The sequence below is a fragment of the Xiphophorus couchianus genome, chromosome 6 (genome assembly GCF_001444195.1).
Source record: "Xiphophorus couchianus chromosome 6, X_couchianus-1.0, whole genome shotgun sequence".
Taxonomy (NCBI): Eukaryota; Metazoa; Chordata; class Actinopteri; order Cyprinodontiformes; family Poeciliidae; genus Xiphophorus; species Xiphophorus couchianus.
This window is the reverse complement of record NC_040233.1, coordinates 29,766,595-29,784,019: the sequence shown is the minus strand read 5'-3', so window position 1 is coordinate 29,784,019 and position 17,425 is coordinate 29,766,595. Positions and strand designations below refer to the sequence as shown.

Sequence of the window (17,425 nt, the reverse complement as noted above, 5' to 3'; positions counted from 1 at the left end):
TAGATATTTTTCTACATAATACGTTAAATTAAAATAAACTTGCGCAAAATATTTAAGGTTACGCATGTATATGTAAATTTTGATATATTTTATTATTTTCTTGAGACGTTATATTATTTCACATTCTGATCTCTCGTCTTAACTCGGGTACAAAAGGACTTCATTTTTCAACACCAAAGGCAGCAAGAACTGTACATGTACTTCCGCCTGCAGCTCCACCAATTACATTAGCGCGTTAAGTCTTCTACAGGGGGCGCGACCAATCAGAAAAGCTATTCCAAACAACGTCATCAAGGTATCACGAACCACTGCAGTTATTACAGGAAATTAGTTAGCTGCACAAATTAAAACGTCCATTAGGTGTTGCTAAAACTCAGCTCAATTTTGGTAACACCACCCGGAAGTGGATTTTTAGTCTACATTGTTCCTCTTGTCGCAGGTGAAAGCGCAGCAGAATGTAACGGTGCTTCTTACGGGCTGTCCTCGCATCTTCTCGGCCATCACAAGTCCCCCCCTTTTCCGCTACTCGGACGGTGCGGAGATTCGGTGTTTTCGGGGGATGGGTGTTGCACGGACGGTCAGCAGAGGCGACTAACGTTTGAAAAGATGTCCAACATCCTCGATGCGGCGTCCAGAGTGAAATGGGACCGCACGACTGCGGCGAAGAGAGCCGTGTTGCTGGCGGCTGCAGCTTACGGTGTTAAAACGCTGTACCCCATCATCTGGAAGCAGCTCTGCGGGAGCAGAAAGCCGAACCGCGACCGCCGGGAGTCAAAGGCGGAGAACGGCTCGACGTGTTCCGGGAAAGCGCAGATAGACGTCTTGGATGATAGGAAAGCATCCCCGGGAGTCAACGCGGAGTTTTTCAAGCAGATCCTGGAACTTGGTAAAATCCTCTTCCCCAGGCTCGTTTCCAGAGAGCTAGGTTTGCTGTGCTTGCACTCGGTGGCGCTGATATCCAGGACATTTCTGTCTATTTACGTGGCCAGCTTGGACGGGAAGATAGTCAAGACGATCGTGGAGAAAAAGCCCCGGCACTTCATCATCCAGCTGATGAAATGGCTCCTCATCGCGATCCCGGCCACGTTCGTCAACAGCGCCATCCGGTACCTAGAGTGCAAGCTGGCTCTGGCCTTCCGCACCCGGCTGGTCAACCACGCTTACCGGACCTATTTCACCGATCAGACCTACTATAGGGTCAGCAACATGGACGGGAGGCTCGCCAACCCGGACCAGTCGCTCACCGAGGACGTGATGATGTTCTCCCAGTCGGTGGCCCATCTGTATTCCAACCTAACCAAGCCGATCCTGGACGTGATGCTGACCTCCTACACGCTGATTCAGACCGCCAGGGCGAGGGGCGCCAACGCCAGCGGGCCGACCCTGCTGGCCGGGCTGGTGGTCTTTGCCACGGCCAAGGTTCTGCGTGCATGCTCCCCCAGGTTTGGCAAGCTGGTTGCAGAGGAGGCGCACAGAAAGGGCTACCTACGCTACGTGCACTCCAGGATTATTGCTAACGCTGAGGAAATAGCTTTTTACAGAGGACACAAGGTAAAGTGGTCTGCTTTCGGTTTTTGCTGACATGCAAGCAAATACTTGAGCTGATTATTCTCGGCTGTAGATGTGAATCTGTATTTTATCTAAAGCAAGTTTTTGCATGCATTTAAAAAAATCAATTTAAATATGCAACTAATTCTATATTTTGTTGTCATTTTTCCTCATTTTGTCATGAGGATGCACTGATCTGCATTCTTTCTTTTTTACTTCTGCTACCAATATTTACGGTTTAGTATTGCCGATACCGATTCGATACAGAGAGATAGCGCTGAATTGACTCAAAACTTTTATTTATTTTTTTAGAACACAGACTTAAATGTACTGAATTGCAAATCTATTTGACAATTCTGCACACTTAAATAACCCAACAGCTTGGTCAAACGTAAAAACAATATACCTTTAATTTGTGTAGCCAGTGGAATCGGGAGTAGAACAGCCAATGTAATATCTAATCTAGAATTATTTTTTAATATCGGGACCAATACAGATATTATCAGATCGGTGCATCTCTAGTGACCGACCTCTGTGTATTTTTTTTTATCAACATTTTCTATTATTACAGGTGGAGATGTGTCAGCTGCAGAAGTGCTACCGGGCCCTGGCCGACCAGATGAACCTGATCCTGTCCAAGCGCCTCTGGTACATCATGATCGAGCAGTTCCTCATGAAGTACGTGTGGAGCGGCTCCGGCCTCGTCATGGTGGCCGTGCCCATCATAACGGCCACGGGCTTCGCCGACAACGGTGGGGATCGCGTTGCCCTCGTTCGCTCTCAAACAAATGCGGGCGAGCCTGCGTCTCATCCGCCTTCCTCTCGTCCCCGACCCGTTCTTGTCCGCTCGCAGAAACGGCAGACGGACAGACGCAGATGATGGTGAGCGAGAGGACGGAGGCGTTCACCACCGCCCGCAACCTCCTGGCGTCCGGAGCCGACGCCATCGAGAGGATCATGTCCTCCTACAAAGAGGTTTGGACGATCACACGATGCGAATCAGAAGATATTCTGCCGATATTAGTTGTTAGAAGCTGGGAGCGCAACGACTCCAGAAAGAAAACTAAAAGTGCAGCCGTCTAAGTGTTTGCATCAGTGTGCACGCTGCAGATTTACACAGCTTTGACGACGGCATGCGTATGTCACAAAGAGGATGAGTAGCTTGTTCCTGTGGTGAAGAGGAGGAATTGAAACTAGTGCTGGTGGCATGTTTTCAGCTTCCTTATCTGTGTCACCTCTCTTATACGTCCCATCGTGCCACAATCCTCCACTAAGAGTGATCAGCAAAGCGCGGGCTTAAAATAAGTACAGCTGTGTTTACAAAAGTAAATCAGTTCATCGGCATTTCATTGGGTCATAAATAACATATAGCGAAACAAGACAGCGGTTCTCTTTCTATAACACATCAGTGTTAAAAATCATGAAACAAATTGTGCCGGTAAATGAATAATAGAAAACGTCAACAGATAAAAAATAATTGGGAGAATGTAAAGTATATGACGCAAACAGTTTCTGCTGAAGTCTTAAATTTCATCTTCTCAATATGCGTTTTAAAGGGGCAGTATTATGTATTTTTAAGGCATGAAGTGCCATTTTACAGCACAATCAAGTAACTACGCTACCTTCAGTTGTTATAAAAGTGCCAGGGCATATCAAATATGATTTAAAAAAAAAAAAAAAACTTCCTTTGTAATTTTAACACCTTGAAATTGGGTCTCTGTCTCTTTAAAAACTCCTGCTCTTTCTAAAACTTGGCCTTCAGGAAGTCATCACAACACGGCTCCTCTATTAACCCTTTAACAACGCCTTTACCAGCGTTTCACTGAGAAGGAGCTCCTTTAATGAGCTCAGCCGATTCGCAGCTCCACCAGATGTTTGCTAGTTGCTGCTGGCTAGTCTGAAGGAGCTGAGTGAGGGAGAGCTGTTCTGTGGGGAGCTTGGAAACGGCATCTCGAATATGGCTGTTTTATGGACAGTAATAAAGAAAGAAAAAAGATTTTCGGGATTAAAGGAGCTGTAATTTCAATCGGAATACAGATGCAGAGCAGCAAACGCCTGCATGCTGTGGTCCAGATGTGTTCACTATACCGTATTATCTCATTCAGATCCGTCCAGTTAATTTATAAAGCACCACGTTGCAATAAAACCATCATAATTCACCTTGCAAAAAGGATGCAGTCCCTACATAATTACACAGAAAATTGCAATCCAAGTATTCCAGTTCTTTTAGCTTAGTTTTGTTAGCCTGGCCAGGCCGTTCTTTATTTATTTTGATTCCTACAGTTCCATTGGAGCCGTATCAAATATCTGCAAGCCTGGCCCAAAAGATCAAGCACAATATGGCTTCAGCTGTTATTTTCTAACTCTTCTATAAAAAGAAATCCGTTGCAGAAACAGCAACTAATGTCACCGGAATGAATTACTGTTTCTGACAGGACGGTAGTCTGCATATCGTCACGTTCCAGTTCCCTTTTTTTCTCCGCTCTTCAGAGGCTTGATTATATCCGTCTGTGTTACACTGCTGCATGTCTGTCAGCATGGAGAACTAAAGTAACCAGCATCAAAATGACAGGCATTCTCACTGGTCAGCCGTGAACTGTGTGTGTGTGCGTGTATTCAGAACTCCTTCTTTAAGGCTTAGCCTTGCTGTGAATAATCCACCATCTGTTGATCTTTCGGCCCTCTTACTTTCCCTCTCGCTCTGTTTTTCGGCCAGGATTTACTTCAGTGCACTCTCTCCGAGAATGCAAAGGGATATATTTCTCTTGATTTAATGTTATTAAGCAAAACAAGACTCCGGGATTTTTATTCAAAGCATTACTGCTAAATTCTGACAAAGAGAGATTCTCCGCATTAATGTACTGTACATATACAGTAGGTTCTGTTTTGTTTTGTTTTCCTTTGTTGGTTCTGCAAGGAAATACAGCTGTAGCTCGACAAAGTTGGCCATCTAGAAGTGAATATTTCTATCTTAATTTTGAAGAACTTTCCTCTCTTTATCAATGTTACTGCTTACAGTTTGATTTGATTCAACTGTCAAAAGTAAAAAAAAAAATTATTAACCTAAGGAGTATTGGAAATTTGGCAAAAATAAATATGCTAATGCTAACTGTTAGCATGCTAACCCTTAGTTTTGATAGGACTTGTTCATTTGCTTCATGAAATTTTTCATGAAGTTATTAACTTTTTTTCTTTGCAAAATTTCCCTTGTTTTGCTTAGGGAATTTTTAAGAATTTCTCGGAATGTTCTACTAATGCGTATTATTTATTAATGAGCTGCAGTTTTAATTTAGTTTATTCTCTCGGCAAACATTCCTTCAGTGCTACATCTATGGGCTATTTCTTAATAGTCTTAATTTCTTCATATGAAATTTGGAAACATTCTTCCTTGTCTACATATTCTGTAATTATACAGTAATTATTGTGGATCAAGTTAGCATACAACACCACAGATTTGCAATATATATATATTTCAGTTTTTATACACATTCTGGGAGATATGTAATGCTCAATACCTGCTTGATTCAGTTCAAGAACATTTTAAAAGTAAAAATTCCTGGTATTTTGATGTTTATCTAAAAGTGACAGAAAACCAACGGTATTCTCTCTCTAAAAAGAAAATAGAGTTATCCAGTAAGATAGACGAAAGCCTAATATTGACATGACATTTCCACATTGAGGGTAATGTCAACTGTACATTCTTTTGCTCTTGAACTTCGGCAGCCGGTCGGCTGAGCGGAGAGATGTGACTGGGTGAAAGAACACGAGGTTATTTTATCTGGGCTGTCCCACGTCGGGTCTGTGGATTCTTAGAAATTCTCTGCAATGTTTAATATTGTCTTACTGCGGGGTGCAAAGCCTCCAGTTGCCTGGACAGACATCTGGATCCTTTTTCTCATTCTGAACTGTACGATTTGCCTGCTATCAGCCATCAATGACAATTTGAATTTGGAGTGATTGACTCTTCTTCTCTGACCAGCATTTCAGCCCATATTCATCCCAGGGACACAGAACAGCAGTTTGTACTTTTCATCACATATAGCCATTTGAAAAGATCAATATGGCAATTTCAGGCATCTGGAAATTAGATGTAATTTTGTTTTATTGTTCTGACTTTAAATATGGCCAAGTCTAGGTGAGAAGGTATTTTTTTGTTTCTTACTCAGTGGTAGGCTAGCTAAAAAGTTAGTTTTGCAAACCCTAAAGCACTTATCATAACCACTTGGTGACCAACACGCTATTTAGTGAACGCTAATGCTAAGGCGTGAATTTCAATATGTGAAAAACTGCAACCCTTGAGCACCTATTTGATTTTGTCATTGTAATATACGTGTTCTAGAATGCCCTTAAATATTTTATTTTTTGTTCCTGTATGTTGCTTGTTTGAAGTAAAATTACTGGGGGGAAAAGGAGACAGAAAATTTGAGGAGAGGAAACGAAACTGCTGCGTGAGCAGTCTTCACCCACTTCAAAATAAGAGCATGAATATAAACGTCTAGCTACATGAATAATTCTTAACATTTGACAACCAAAACTTCAACACAGATGTCAAACTTTATTCAACTGAAAGCTTACAAAACAGCCAATTATGTTAACACATTATAATTTGTGTGAAAATATGAATTTTGGGAAGATAAGTGCGCTAAGCAGTACAGTTAGCAAACAGTATAAGCGTTAAATGAAAAATTAGCTCTGTTACTAGTGCCTTAGCAGAAGTCTGCCCACCGCTGTTCTTCCTTATGTGAAGTAAGAATGCTAAACAGCTAAGTTTAGCTATTCTTTTTTGCTTTTGCTAACATTTTCAAAGTTAGCAAAAGCGCTAAATGAAAAATTAGCTCTTTTATTAGTGCATCAGCGGATTAGCAGAAGTCTGCCCACTGCTGTTCTCACTTATGTGAAGTAAGAATGCTGAACAGCTAAGTAGGCTAAACATTTTAAAAGTTAACAAAAGCGCTAAATGGAAAATTAGCTCTTTTATTACCAGAGTAGCAGAAGGCTGCCCACCGTTGTTCTTACTTATATGAAAGTCAACATATATCTCCCAGAGTTTCATCATATTTTCTTTGTTTTATCTCATTTTGAAGAATGTGTAAGACAAATGTTCCCTTTAGTTGATCGCAATAATTCCTCAGGTAAACAGGAAATCATGGGTTACTAATTCCAACTTCTTACATACTCTGTGCCTATACTTGTACAATGCAGTTAGATTGTGCAGATCTTCTGTCTGCCAACACCCTTGGGGGTTACTCCAGTTCAGACCCACTGGTCACACACACACACACACTGCTTGGCAGAGATAGTGCCCTATGACACTGTCCGCTTCCCTCTCGGCTCGTGTCAACCTTGTTTTCTAACTTCTTCCTCGATGACCATTGTCCCACCTCCCATCCTCCCCCCGTGTTTTGGTTGCCACAGGTCACAGAGCTGGCAGGTTACACGGCGAGGGTCCACAACATGTTTGTAGTGTTTGAGGACGTCCAGAGGGGGATCTACAAGCGCTCCTCTCTGTCCGCCACCACAGGAACGACGCTGAAAAGCAAACCCGAGATGCACATAGATGGGCCGCTGGAGATAAAAGGTGGGTAAGTCCAGCTGCGTGTGCAAATTTCACCCGTGAGGGGACTTTGAATGGGTCACATGACTCTATGAGCAAGCGAGGTCTCTGTCAGGATAAAATACAGCTACACCCACTGCGAATATTGATTTTGCAGTGTTGCGTTGTATCCTAGTCCCGTTTCAGATCTAGAGAAGTAGACACAAATGTCCCACATCAACAATTTGAACTAGACTGAAAAGAAGCATTAAAGTTGAGTGTCAGATGGTGGCAATACAGTAAAAGATGGAATGGTTACAAACATAAAATAGACCTCTTAAAGTTGTTTTGAAGGTTTTTTTAATTTGATATTTATGCCATGTTTCTTTCCTTTTTGAGTTCATATGTATCAAAATGACATTAGAGATCAGATAAATGAATTGCCTCAAGAGAAAAAAAATGTAAATTAGGAATGCACAATATATCAGTACTAACATCGGTATCGTACAATATCAGTCAATTTTTAAGATTGTATCGGTCTGATAAAAAAAACTGGGCAAATATTAATATTTTGCAGCAATGTTGCTATGCTTTATCCTATTGATCTTTCAACTCCTGCCTGTCCGTGGATTCTAAACACATTTTACAATAATAGTAAAAAAACAAACAACGTTATGTGTTTTCACTCTATTCTTTTGTCTTTTTTATTCTCCAGCTTGTTAAAGAGAAATCAGTGCTTCCTAAAACTCAGAGCTGGGACTTCTGCTTTAAAATCTCCGGATTTGGTTTGACATGAAACGTCATTCGGGGGTTTTTTTAAACTTGATCGTTTTGCTTCGCAGGTGAAGTGATTGACGTGGACAGAGGCATCGTGTGCGAGAACGTCCCGATCATCACGCCGAACGGGGATGTGGTTGTGTCGTGCCTGAATCTAAAGGTGACGTAGATGCACTCTTTTTTTCCTTATTTTTGAATCCCACAGCCACACACCGGCTCCTTGAGGACCGAGGTCTGTAAGATGTTTGCTAGTATTTCCTAGAAATTCCCTGTGGCCTCATTAGTCAACGCTTTGGGGCGTCGACGTGTTGCTCCCCGCTGGATGCTGGCTTGTGTAGTGAGATATTTCGAAATACTTACAATTACAAATCATCCCTTAAGGTTTCGAACTTCAGTTTACGGCGGTTATTTGTGCTTTTTACAATTTGAAATCAGCTGTGTGCAACGTTTGTCTTCTGTGTTTCTAATGCACAGCTGTAAATCCAGGCGTGATTGAAAGTTTCCGCTGTGTTGTCTGTGAAAGAACTTTTTTTATTCCATAGTAGCTGTTTTGTTAAGCGAGTTAATGGATAAAGTACTTTCAAAGATAACAGCGAAATGATCAGACGGGGCGACATCATTGGAAATATTCACACCCTTCCTGACAATCAGGTCCAGTGTGTGTCCTTGGTCGTGTGTTGCTTGTTTTTGTTTGAGTCAGACCAAAATTATCAAGAATATCGCACACTTTTTTTTTTTTTTTTTGCCCCTCTGTATTTTGCCCCTCAGAGCGTACAGAGTGTGATAATTAGCTCAGGAACAGCGTAGATAACAGCTGCGCCCAAGTGTTGCAAGACCTAACGCAACATAAGACGTCGGTTGCAGTTCACCTCGTTCATTTTGTTACTATGCCGTAAAATCTTTCCAAAAGATAACAAACACTTTCATAATTTTTACCTTACACCTTCATCTTTCCTCTAAGTGTAGCTTACAGAAGTCTTTAGAGTATCTGCTGCACTGACATTTAGGGTAACTTTAGGTGGATAACGCCATCTAACTCTGCACTCGGCTTTGTACTCTAATGATGGGCTGTAATTATCCTGATGGCTCCCCACACTTCAGCCGGTTGAATAAATTGTCGCTCTCCCCCCTCCCTTTAGGTGGAAGAGGGCATGCACCTGTTGATCACGGGGCCAAACGGATGCGGGAAAAGCTCTCTGTTCAGGATCCTCAGCGGGTTGTGGCCCGTCTACGGCGGCCGCCTACACAAACCTTCGCCCGAGCACATGTTCTACATCCCCCAGAGGTAACCGCGCCAACGATAACCACCGCGTTCCACCGCAGAGGCAGAGCTCTAAGCCTGGAACTGCCCAACTTTCCCAGTAATCTAACACGTTGTAACAGGACCTCTGTGTGTTTGGCGGCAGGGAAACCAGAGCTCCGGAGAGAGTGAAATGCTCACTGCGATTTGTAGGAAGAGTGTGAAAGCATATTTAGATTTTTTTTTTTTTTTTTTTTTTTAAGTGAATTTGTTGCATAACAGCGGCAACAGGGTAATACCGGTGGATTTTTTTCACACCGGTGAAAAAATGAATATTACAATAGTTACTTCAATGGAGAGTTCTGGGACAGACGGAAGGAATGAAAATGAACAAAGGTCATGATTGTTAGGAAGTGAGCACAAGCTTTTACTTTTTGTAGGGTTTTTTTTTTATGTCACATGTATTTTGGCGTTGAGCATTTTTAAAAGGAAGATTTACATTTTTATTCAAAGAAGATTCTTAGTTTTGCACAAAATATTTGAGTTCTTAAAAAAAACATTGACATCTTGTAAAACCAAAGTTCCATTGATCCACGCCAGTTTGTTCTACGCAAGTATTTTTATTTACACTTGGTAGCAAATTTATTGGGTTGACCAAAATCAGCTTTATATTTATCAATTTTGCATTTGCTTTGACACACTAAACATATTGCATATATTTATGTATGAATATAACTTTTATTCTGGTGACTGTTTAGAAAGGAAAGTAAAATAAATAAATAAGTAAACTCTACTTTGAAGTTACATATTTGTTTGGCCAAATCCAATAAAAGAGTTTTTTTAAAAGCCGAAAATGTGGAATTTCGTCTGTGATATTGTTATCGAGGCATTTAAAAATATATATTGTGATTTTTTTTTTTTTTTTGGCTATATCGCCCAATTTTAGTCTAAAGGATAGTTTTCAAACTGTTGTCTGCTTTACGAAACAGTTTTTACATCATTTTCTTCATTTTGTATTGTTTATAAATTTTGTGTAAATGCGTTAAAACTGTTGCGTCGTAAGAATGACGTCGTTTAGACAATTACAGATTACGTTGGTTTTTGAGCTAGATAGAACTAAGCAGTTGCCTGATCGTAACGCCGCAACAAAAACGAAAAGGCTCGTCGTCCTTTAACGACGTGATTAACGACTTGAACCAGCAAGAAACTGCCAGTGTAATCGTACCCACCGCTGGTACCGACTCCCTCCTGCAGAGCAGTGAATATTTCATAGTCGCTACAAGAGACCACCTGGTAGCCGCAACAGAAATCCTTACACTGCGTACAATAGAAATAAAAGCAGCCAAAGTGATGTATATACGCATTATCCCTTATTATTACAATGAGGCTGTACTGGAGTCGTCGGTGTAACTAAGAAACTCCCGGTGTGTAACGAGTGTACGCGTTTCTCCAGGCCATACATGTCAATGGGCTCTCTGCGAGACCAGGTGATCTACCCAGACTCAGTGGAGGACATGGCTGCCAGAGGGCTGACCGACAAGGACCTGGAGGCCATCTTGGACATCGTCAACCTCAATCACATCGTCACCAGAGAGGGAGGTAAGAAAATGGCTTTTCAAGGTTTGGAAAGTGCCCGACTTCTGTCCTTGAAAGTGCTCGATGTTCAAGCTGAACACTTTTGTAATAAAGTGCAATCTGACGTTTGATCAAAAGCCTGAATTTGGAAAACATTCGTTGCAGTCGAATCCAGATAGAAAGTGACACACATTAATTTTTATCTTCTCCTCGTCTGAAGTTAAACCAGCTAAAACATTTCTTGTTTTAGGTTAGTTAGAATTACCAAAAATAATTTCTGTTTGCTAAATGCCAGAAAAATGAGCGAGAACATATTCTAGAAGATTTTTTTTTTGTGCGACTTTCTTTGTTAATTTTGTTTAAGCACTTAATTTGAGCAGGGTGGGGGGAGTCAGTTAAGTTTGGAGCATTCTTCGAGAAAAGAATATCCTCCGTCAATGCTATGTGCTTTTGTTAAGGCTGGGATGCTGAGCTAGACTGGAAGGACGTTCTGTCTGGAGGCGAGAAGCAGAGGATGGGCATGGCTCGCATGTTCTACCACAAGTAAGACTGACTTCTCGTAGTTTACATTTAAATTCACCCATCTCTTTGTCATCAAAGAAGAAATTAAATGAAGGTTTTTGGCACAACTTTAGCTGAGAAAATTGTCATTTCTTCACTGTGATTTTCCCCCACCGACGGCAGATTTTACATATGCTGTGGTTCGTATGTAAAGGATACAAATGGTGACATTTGAATGACTTTGAGCAGAAATAGAGACTCGATTTGAATGAGTGATGTAATTTCCACGCCGTGTACGTTCACGCCAGGCCCAAATACGCCCTGCTGGATGAGTGCACCAGCGCTGTGAGCATCGACGTGGAGGGAAAGATTTTCCAGGCTGCCAAGGACGCCGGCATCTCGCTGCTCTCCATCACACACCGACCGTCCCTGTGGTGAGACATGTTGCTCTGTGGAAATCATCTAATGGCACGATAAATGAAAATGAGCTCAATAATTTCCATTCTGACGATTAATATTTTTTAATTGCCAAGACTCTATAATCCATTTTATTTGTGTTTTTTTGGCGGGTTTTTTTGCAAGTGGTTTTCATTTCCTTTTTCTTTGCTGTTTTTGGTTGTTGTGTATTTAAAGTATCTTCCAGGTGCAGCGTTAAGTGTTCTTTACAAAATTATGCCATTATGGATATGTTGCTTGAAAACGCTCTCAAAATAACAATATTATCGTTTATAGCAGTACATGCTGGGGCGATTTATCGTCCCGTAAAATTTGTTATCATGACAGTTCTAGTTGTGATAGCAGAATAAATATGCAGTTCTACCAGGAGAACATCTAAAAATGATGGGAAAAGTCATTTTAAGCTGGCATAATTCATATATATATTTTTTTCAATCATTCTCCCAACATTACGGCTTTATTCTGGTAATATTAAGACTTTTTTTTTTTTGTGACTTTTTTGTCACACAACTTCATTCTGCTGTTACCAGAACTTTATTTTTGTCCATATGAATAGAAACAAGATGGTGGGCTTTGGGTGTGCTATCACTCTGAACTATGGAAGCCCAAGGAGTCCGTTCTTAGAAAACAAAATCCATGTTTTCCAAGTATCAAGTCTCCAAACCCCAAACTTTGATTAATCGATTGATACAATTAATCATTAGATTTGATTAATCCTCGCCGTTAACCTGAATTCAAAATCCAAATAAATAGGAACAAAATAGAAACCCAAGTAGTACATTGGTGGAAAAAAAACAACAGTATGTCCAAATATTAAATCTTCAAAAAACAACATACCAACATTTGATTAATTGCTAAATTTGATCATTAAATAAAATCACAATTTGGCAGCCGCCATATTGTGAGTGGCCAGTTCTCAGTTTTCCCCTAACTGCTTGTGCTGGACGCTCGTTCGACAGCAAATTCAGCCCCATCCATCGCTCTCCATTTCAGGAAGTACCACACCCACCTGCTGCAGTTTGACGGCGAGGGCGGCTGGCGTTTCGAGGAGCTGGACTCGGCGACCCGCCTCTCCCTCACCGAGGAGAAGCAGCGGCTGGAGGCCCAGCTCGCCGGCATCCCCGAGATGCAAAACCGCCTCAACGAGCTCTGCAAGATCCTGGGAGACGACTCCGTCCTCAAAACAGCCGAGGAGTGAGAGCGAAGACGGGAGGTGGAGGTGGAGGCGACCAAGGAAAGCAGAATCTAGCAGCTTTCCGTAAGCTTCCGTAAGCTTTTTTTTTATTTTCTTTTTTTTGCTCCAAATGGGAGCTTCTGAAGACTTGAGCCCTGCTGTCTCCACCCCCCCTTTTATTCCTACACACCGACTGTATGTTCAGTGGTACTCTTAAAAGTTGGGTTTTAGCAGTTGTTATAAGCAAAAGCGACAGAAACGACGACCCCAGCTTAACTAAAATGATTGTTCAGTTCGTGATCTAATAGCACTTTACATTTAGAGGGCCGCCTCTACTTATTGTAATTTTTCATGCTGATACACAGGCATCTGTTATTCGTGGGTTTTTTTTTTTACCGAAAGCAGTGTTGCAAGGGACGACAAAGACGGCTGTCATTCTGTTGTGTTTTTTTTAACCTCCAGCTCAGCAAAATATTTCGCCGTAATGAGAGTTCCGCTTCTGTTTTTCATACCTTTTCTCAAACCGTTTTCTGGCGTTTCGCGTCGTCTCCCAAATCTTCTGCTGAAGGGAGCAGGGACGGAGCAGATGCTCGGTTGTCCTTCAGCTCGCGCGAATGTTTTGCTCCTGGTCGAGCCGGTGGCTACGACAGCAGCCTTGGTTCTGCTGTCGACAGAAACACATACGTCCTCTGAGATATATAGACGAGAGAGCGCCTGTAGATTACACTTATAGTCCGGTCTCAAGTCGAACCTTCCCGACTTTTCCTTGTATAGGGAAGCAAAACACGAGTTCAAATGGCGTCTCCTCTGACAATTTGTTACGGGACTTTTTATGGCGTTCTTTCGGCGACGGTACCCTTCTCCCCTTAAAAACCAGTTTTTCCGAACGTTTAGCGGGTTGAACCTAATTCTCAATTATACATAGTGCATTTTTTTGTTGTTTTTAAATGCACTTTATTGTTCCCGATAGCTGTTGATGGCACGTCCTGCGGCGTGCACGGAGGAAAGGCTGTACTTGAGGATTGTTTAGACGTTCTAGATTTTTCCTTTCCGCTGTCGTTTCGTTTTGACGACTCTGATCGCATCGGAGGTCGCGATACTGTGAAACTACCGAATTGTGGCGTAAACTCAACCACTTCCTCCTCTTCAGGGGTTTTTTTTTTTTTTTTTGGCCTAATCAGGTTCAAACCTGTGTACACGCTCGCTAACGTCCTGCATGAATCAAATCAAGAGCAGGAGCTTATGCCTTATGAATATAAACATTCAAGTGTTCCTAAAAAAATTTTTTTTTACCTCAGCACAACCTGTTAATACCTTGTTTTATGTAGATGTTTAAAGTAATGACAACGTTTAAAGAACCACTGCTTTATTTTTATGAAACTCATCATACAATTGTTTTCAAAACCGCAGCTGAGCAACACAGTATTGCCCCGCCCCCACCTGTTGCTGCCTCGCTTTTTCAGACATTCGCCTGCCTAAAAAAAAAAAGAAAGATCTTTAAAAAAAAAAAATCGTCAATTGATTGCAGAGTTTTTGCAGCGGTGGGAATGATGCCAGCTTTTTGGTTTTAAATGAACACGGTCCTTTTTTTGTTTTGTTTGTTTCCTTTTTTTTAAAACGTTCTACCGTTTGTAAGTTCTGTGCGAAAACAGCGCCGCAGTGACACTGTGAGGTTTTTTTACAGGATCTCCAACCAGCCCGAGCCCATGGCGGCAGAGAATAAAAACTGACAATCAGCACCATCGTGGGCAGAATGTAAACGGACATGCTGCTGTTTTTAAGACTTAAAGCATTTGACCCGGACCGTGACGACGTTTCCTAATGAATATGTAACATGTCGGGACGGAGCAACCTCGAAACCTTCAATCGCTACTTTAAAGAAAGCTTTAGATCGGCTGGGTGATGGTGTTTCTCAGATTTCTGATGGGCTTTTTTCCCTTCACAATAATAAAAAAAAATATTAATGAAGAGCAAAAAAAAAAAATGGCTACTGAAAATGTAAACAGCTACTAGTATTTTTGAATAATGGCTATGAAATGCATGGAGATAAAGAATTCATTTGGTATGAAAGAAGCACCTTGTAAAATTGATGTGTTTTTAAAAAAAATTTTGTTTGTAAATGAACTGGATTTTCTGCTTTCAGCCCAGACTTTGTCGACAAGAGGACACACAAGCCGCTGAATGACACAGAGTCTGCCTAGTAACATTTGAGCGCGAGGGCGGCTTTAAGCGATGCTTGGTTATTGCAGTTTGTTTTTGAGTGAGAAAAAGAGAAAGAATCTTCACGTTCAACGGATGGGATGGGATGGGATAGAAAATGATGGAGGGCCCTCTTCCTGATATGATTGTGCCCATTTGTTAGATTGTGTTCAGATTTGTTTTAAATAATATTTTACATGTTTTAGGTAACGATGGTTCTCTGCCCCAGTTTTTTTCCCCCCCAATTAAAACCCTAAAGCTTGATACTAAACTGCTGTCGATTGGTGGCTTCTTTGTGTAAGTCTTTAACGTATTTCCGGTTAGAAAACGAGCGAGATGTTCTGAAACTGTTAGCTCTGCCGCCCTCTGCTGGCTAAAAGTAGACAGTGCTACTTTGCGATAATGCTGTTCTGTTGGTGGGTTCAAAATTACAGAGCCCACGATTATATATAAGTCTCTGAACGACTTATATATTTTGTGAGAGCGACTAAATTATAATAAGTCGTGAGCATTCGATATTTAGTTGTTTTTTTCCTATGTCGCCAGTCGGCTCCGTACCATACAAAGTTGACCACGTTCAAGTAAAAAATAAATAAATAAAAATCCCAAATCATACCGTAAAAGCCGCGGGAATGAACTATTTATTTGCCCTCCTAATTTTTATCCACGTTGAGTTTTTCAAGATACTGAGATTAAATGTTATACAACATTATGTATTTTTGACCCGACTCAACTGAATTGAATACCAAAAGATTTAATTGTTCACTGAATAAATTCTCAAACTGCCAGTATCCTCAGAGAAGTAGATCTCTGGGTAACGTTTAAAGCGTCAACAGAGTCCACACCTCCAGAGAAACGATACTGAGAAACGATTCTGAATATCGTTTCTCAATATTGAGAAATTACATGGAGAGTTATCATTTCCTTTACCAGTTTCATATCATTTACCAAGTGGTGTCATTTGCAACAAAAAAAAACAACAACAACAAAGAACCAACACACACACACACACACACACATATATATATATATATATCACTGTCAGTGTCTTTCAAACATTTTGAAAAGCTTTTCTTCGACCCTCCAACATCTTTATCCTCTTTCGTTTTCTGTTTTATTGTACCCCTGATGGTTTTTTTCCTACCGCCTCACTGTTGTCAAGAGCACTATATACGACAATTCAAATTTAAAAGAAGAGAAGAAAAATGCGCCTGAGTGCGTTCTCGAGAGGGCGTGTGCCCAAGCGACATGTTTGAGAGGGGAGGTGAAGGAGCGCCTAATCAGTGCCGTCCCTCTGTTATTGATCATTTCGTGCGACCAGCTGTTGATAAGGTAGGTGTTTAGTGTTTGTAGCAACTCTCAGTCAATAATGAAATACACCGCTGTACTCTTTCCATTATGTATTGATTTGTATTTCATGTCCTTTTGGTATGTTTTGTTGTTTTTTTTATTTTGTAGTCTTTGACTATTTGTCTTTTAGTTTTTTTGTACTTGTTGTAACATCAATTGCCCATTTGGGATACAAATAAATCCGAATCTAAATACAGAAAATGCAGAACAGGAAAAAAAAAAATCCCCGTTTTGGTGCCTCCTCTGTAGCAGCGCCCCATATGCGTCGAATACCCACTTTTTGCGCCACTGCCGCTAAGACTTAATACTCTCAAGTCACCTGCTGACCGAAATGGGCGCAGTTTTATCCTTGCAGTATTAGTGCGCAACCACTAGAGGGCAGCATAGTCCCACAACAGGTTTTAATGACTCCATCCCTCTTATTTAAGTATCAAAATTAAATTAAATAACTCTGTATCAGTTTAAAAAAGAAAAAGCTGTATTAAACAGTTAAAGTCAATAAATGTTTTTATTAATATTTAGTGTATCATTTACACAGACAAGGGGTAAAATAACATAATGTAAATACAATTGTAACCACATGAAATAGTATGTATTTATTTAACGGTTTTGATCATTTAAAAAATGAATAACTAAAACTAATTCATAATTCACACTTGAACCGATTATATGTTGAAATAATATGCAAATATTTTTGTATTTAGTTATTGGACTGTTCACCCAATAGAGCCTACATTTGACTGGTTGATCTCTTCGGCATGTCAATAACACTTACATGAAACTGAGATAATCACAGTAAAAGAACAACTGTATTTGCTGCTTAATTCAGTTATTTCTAAATTGAATTATGCATTTCATGAATCACCGAGACGTTCCAGTGATTATTTATTTAAACTATTTCCAGATTTCATTTAACATATCCCTGCTATAATTATTTATTCAAAAATGTAAAAAAACAAAACAAAACACAAATTAAACTGATAATTTAGGTCCTCCATAGTTTTAATTTATTGGTCTAGCTAAGCTAACTAGCTGTATTTGTGTCGACCAAATCATTAGGTAGTAGTTGATG

At 40.7% G+C, this 17,425-nt stretch overlaps 1 protein-coding gene across 2 annotated transcripts; it reads left to right on the top strand.

Moving 5' to 3' along the window:
- Positions 1 to 366: 366 nt before the first annotated feature.
- Positions 367 to 15,274, top strand: abcd2 (ATP-binding cassette, sub-family D (ALD), member 2). 2 transcript variants are annotated; one of them, XR_003595815.1, is made up of 11 exons: positions 450 to 1,551; positions 2,120 to 2,300; positions 2,402 to 2,523; positions 6,964 to 7,126; positions 7,924 to 8,018; positions 8,998 to 9,143; positions 10,552 to 10,697; positions 11,132 to 11,216; positions 11,483 to 11,608; positions 12,624 to 12,888; positions 14,489 to 15,274. XR_003595815.1 is itself a non-coding variant. In XM_028019725.1 (10 exons), exons 1-10 carry the CDS (start codon positions 607 to 609, stop codon positions 12,826 to 12,828), a joined length of 2,214 nt encoding a protein of 737 aa, XP_027875526.1. In that variant the 5' UTR covers positions 367 to 606; the 3' UTR covers positions 12,829 to 15,274. The 2 variants fall into 2 exon arrangements, 1 of the variants encoding a protein (XP_027875526.1); XM_028019725.1 differs by having other exon boundaries at positions 367 to 1,551; positions 12,624 to 15,274.
- The last annotated feature ends 2,151 nt before the right edge of the window (positions 15,275 to 17,425 follow it).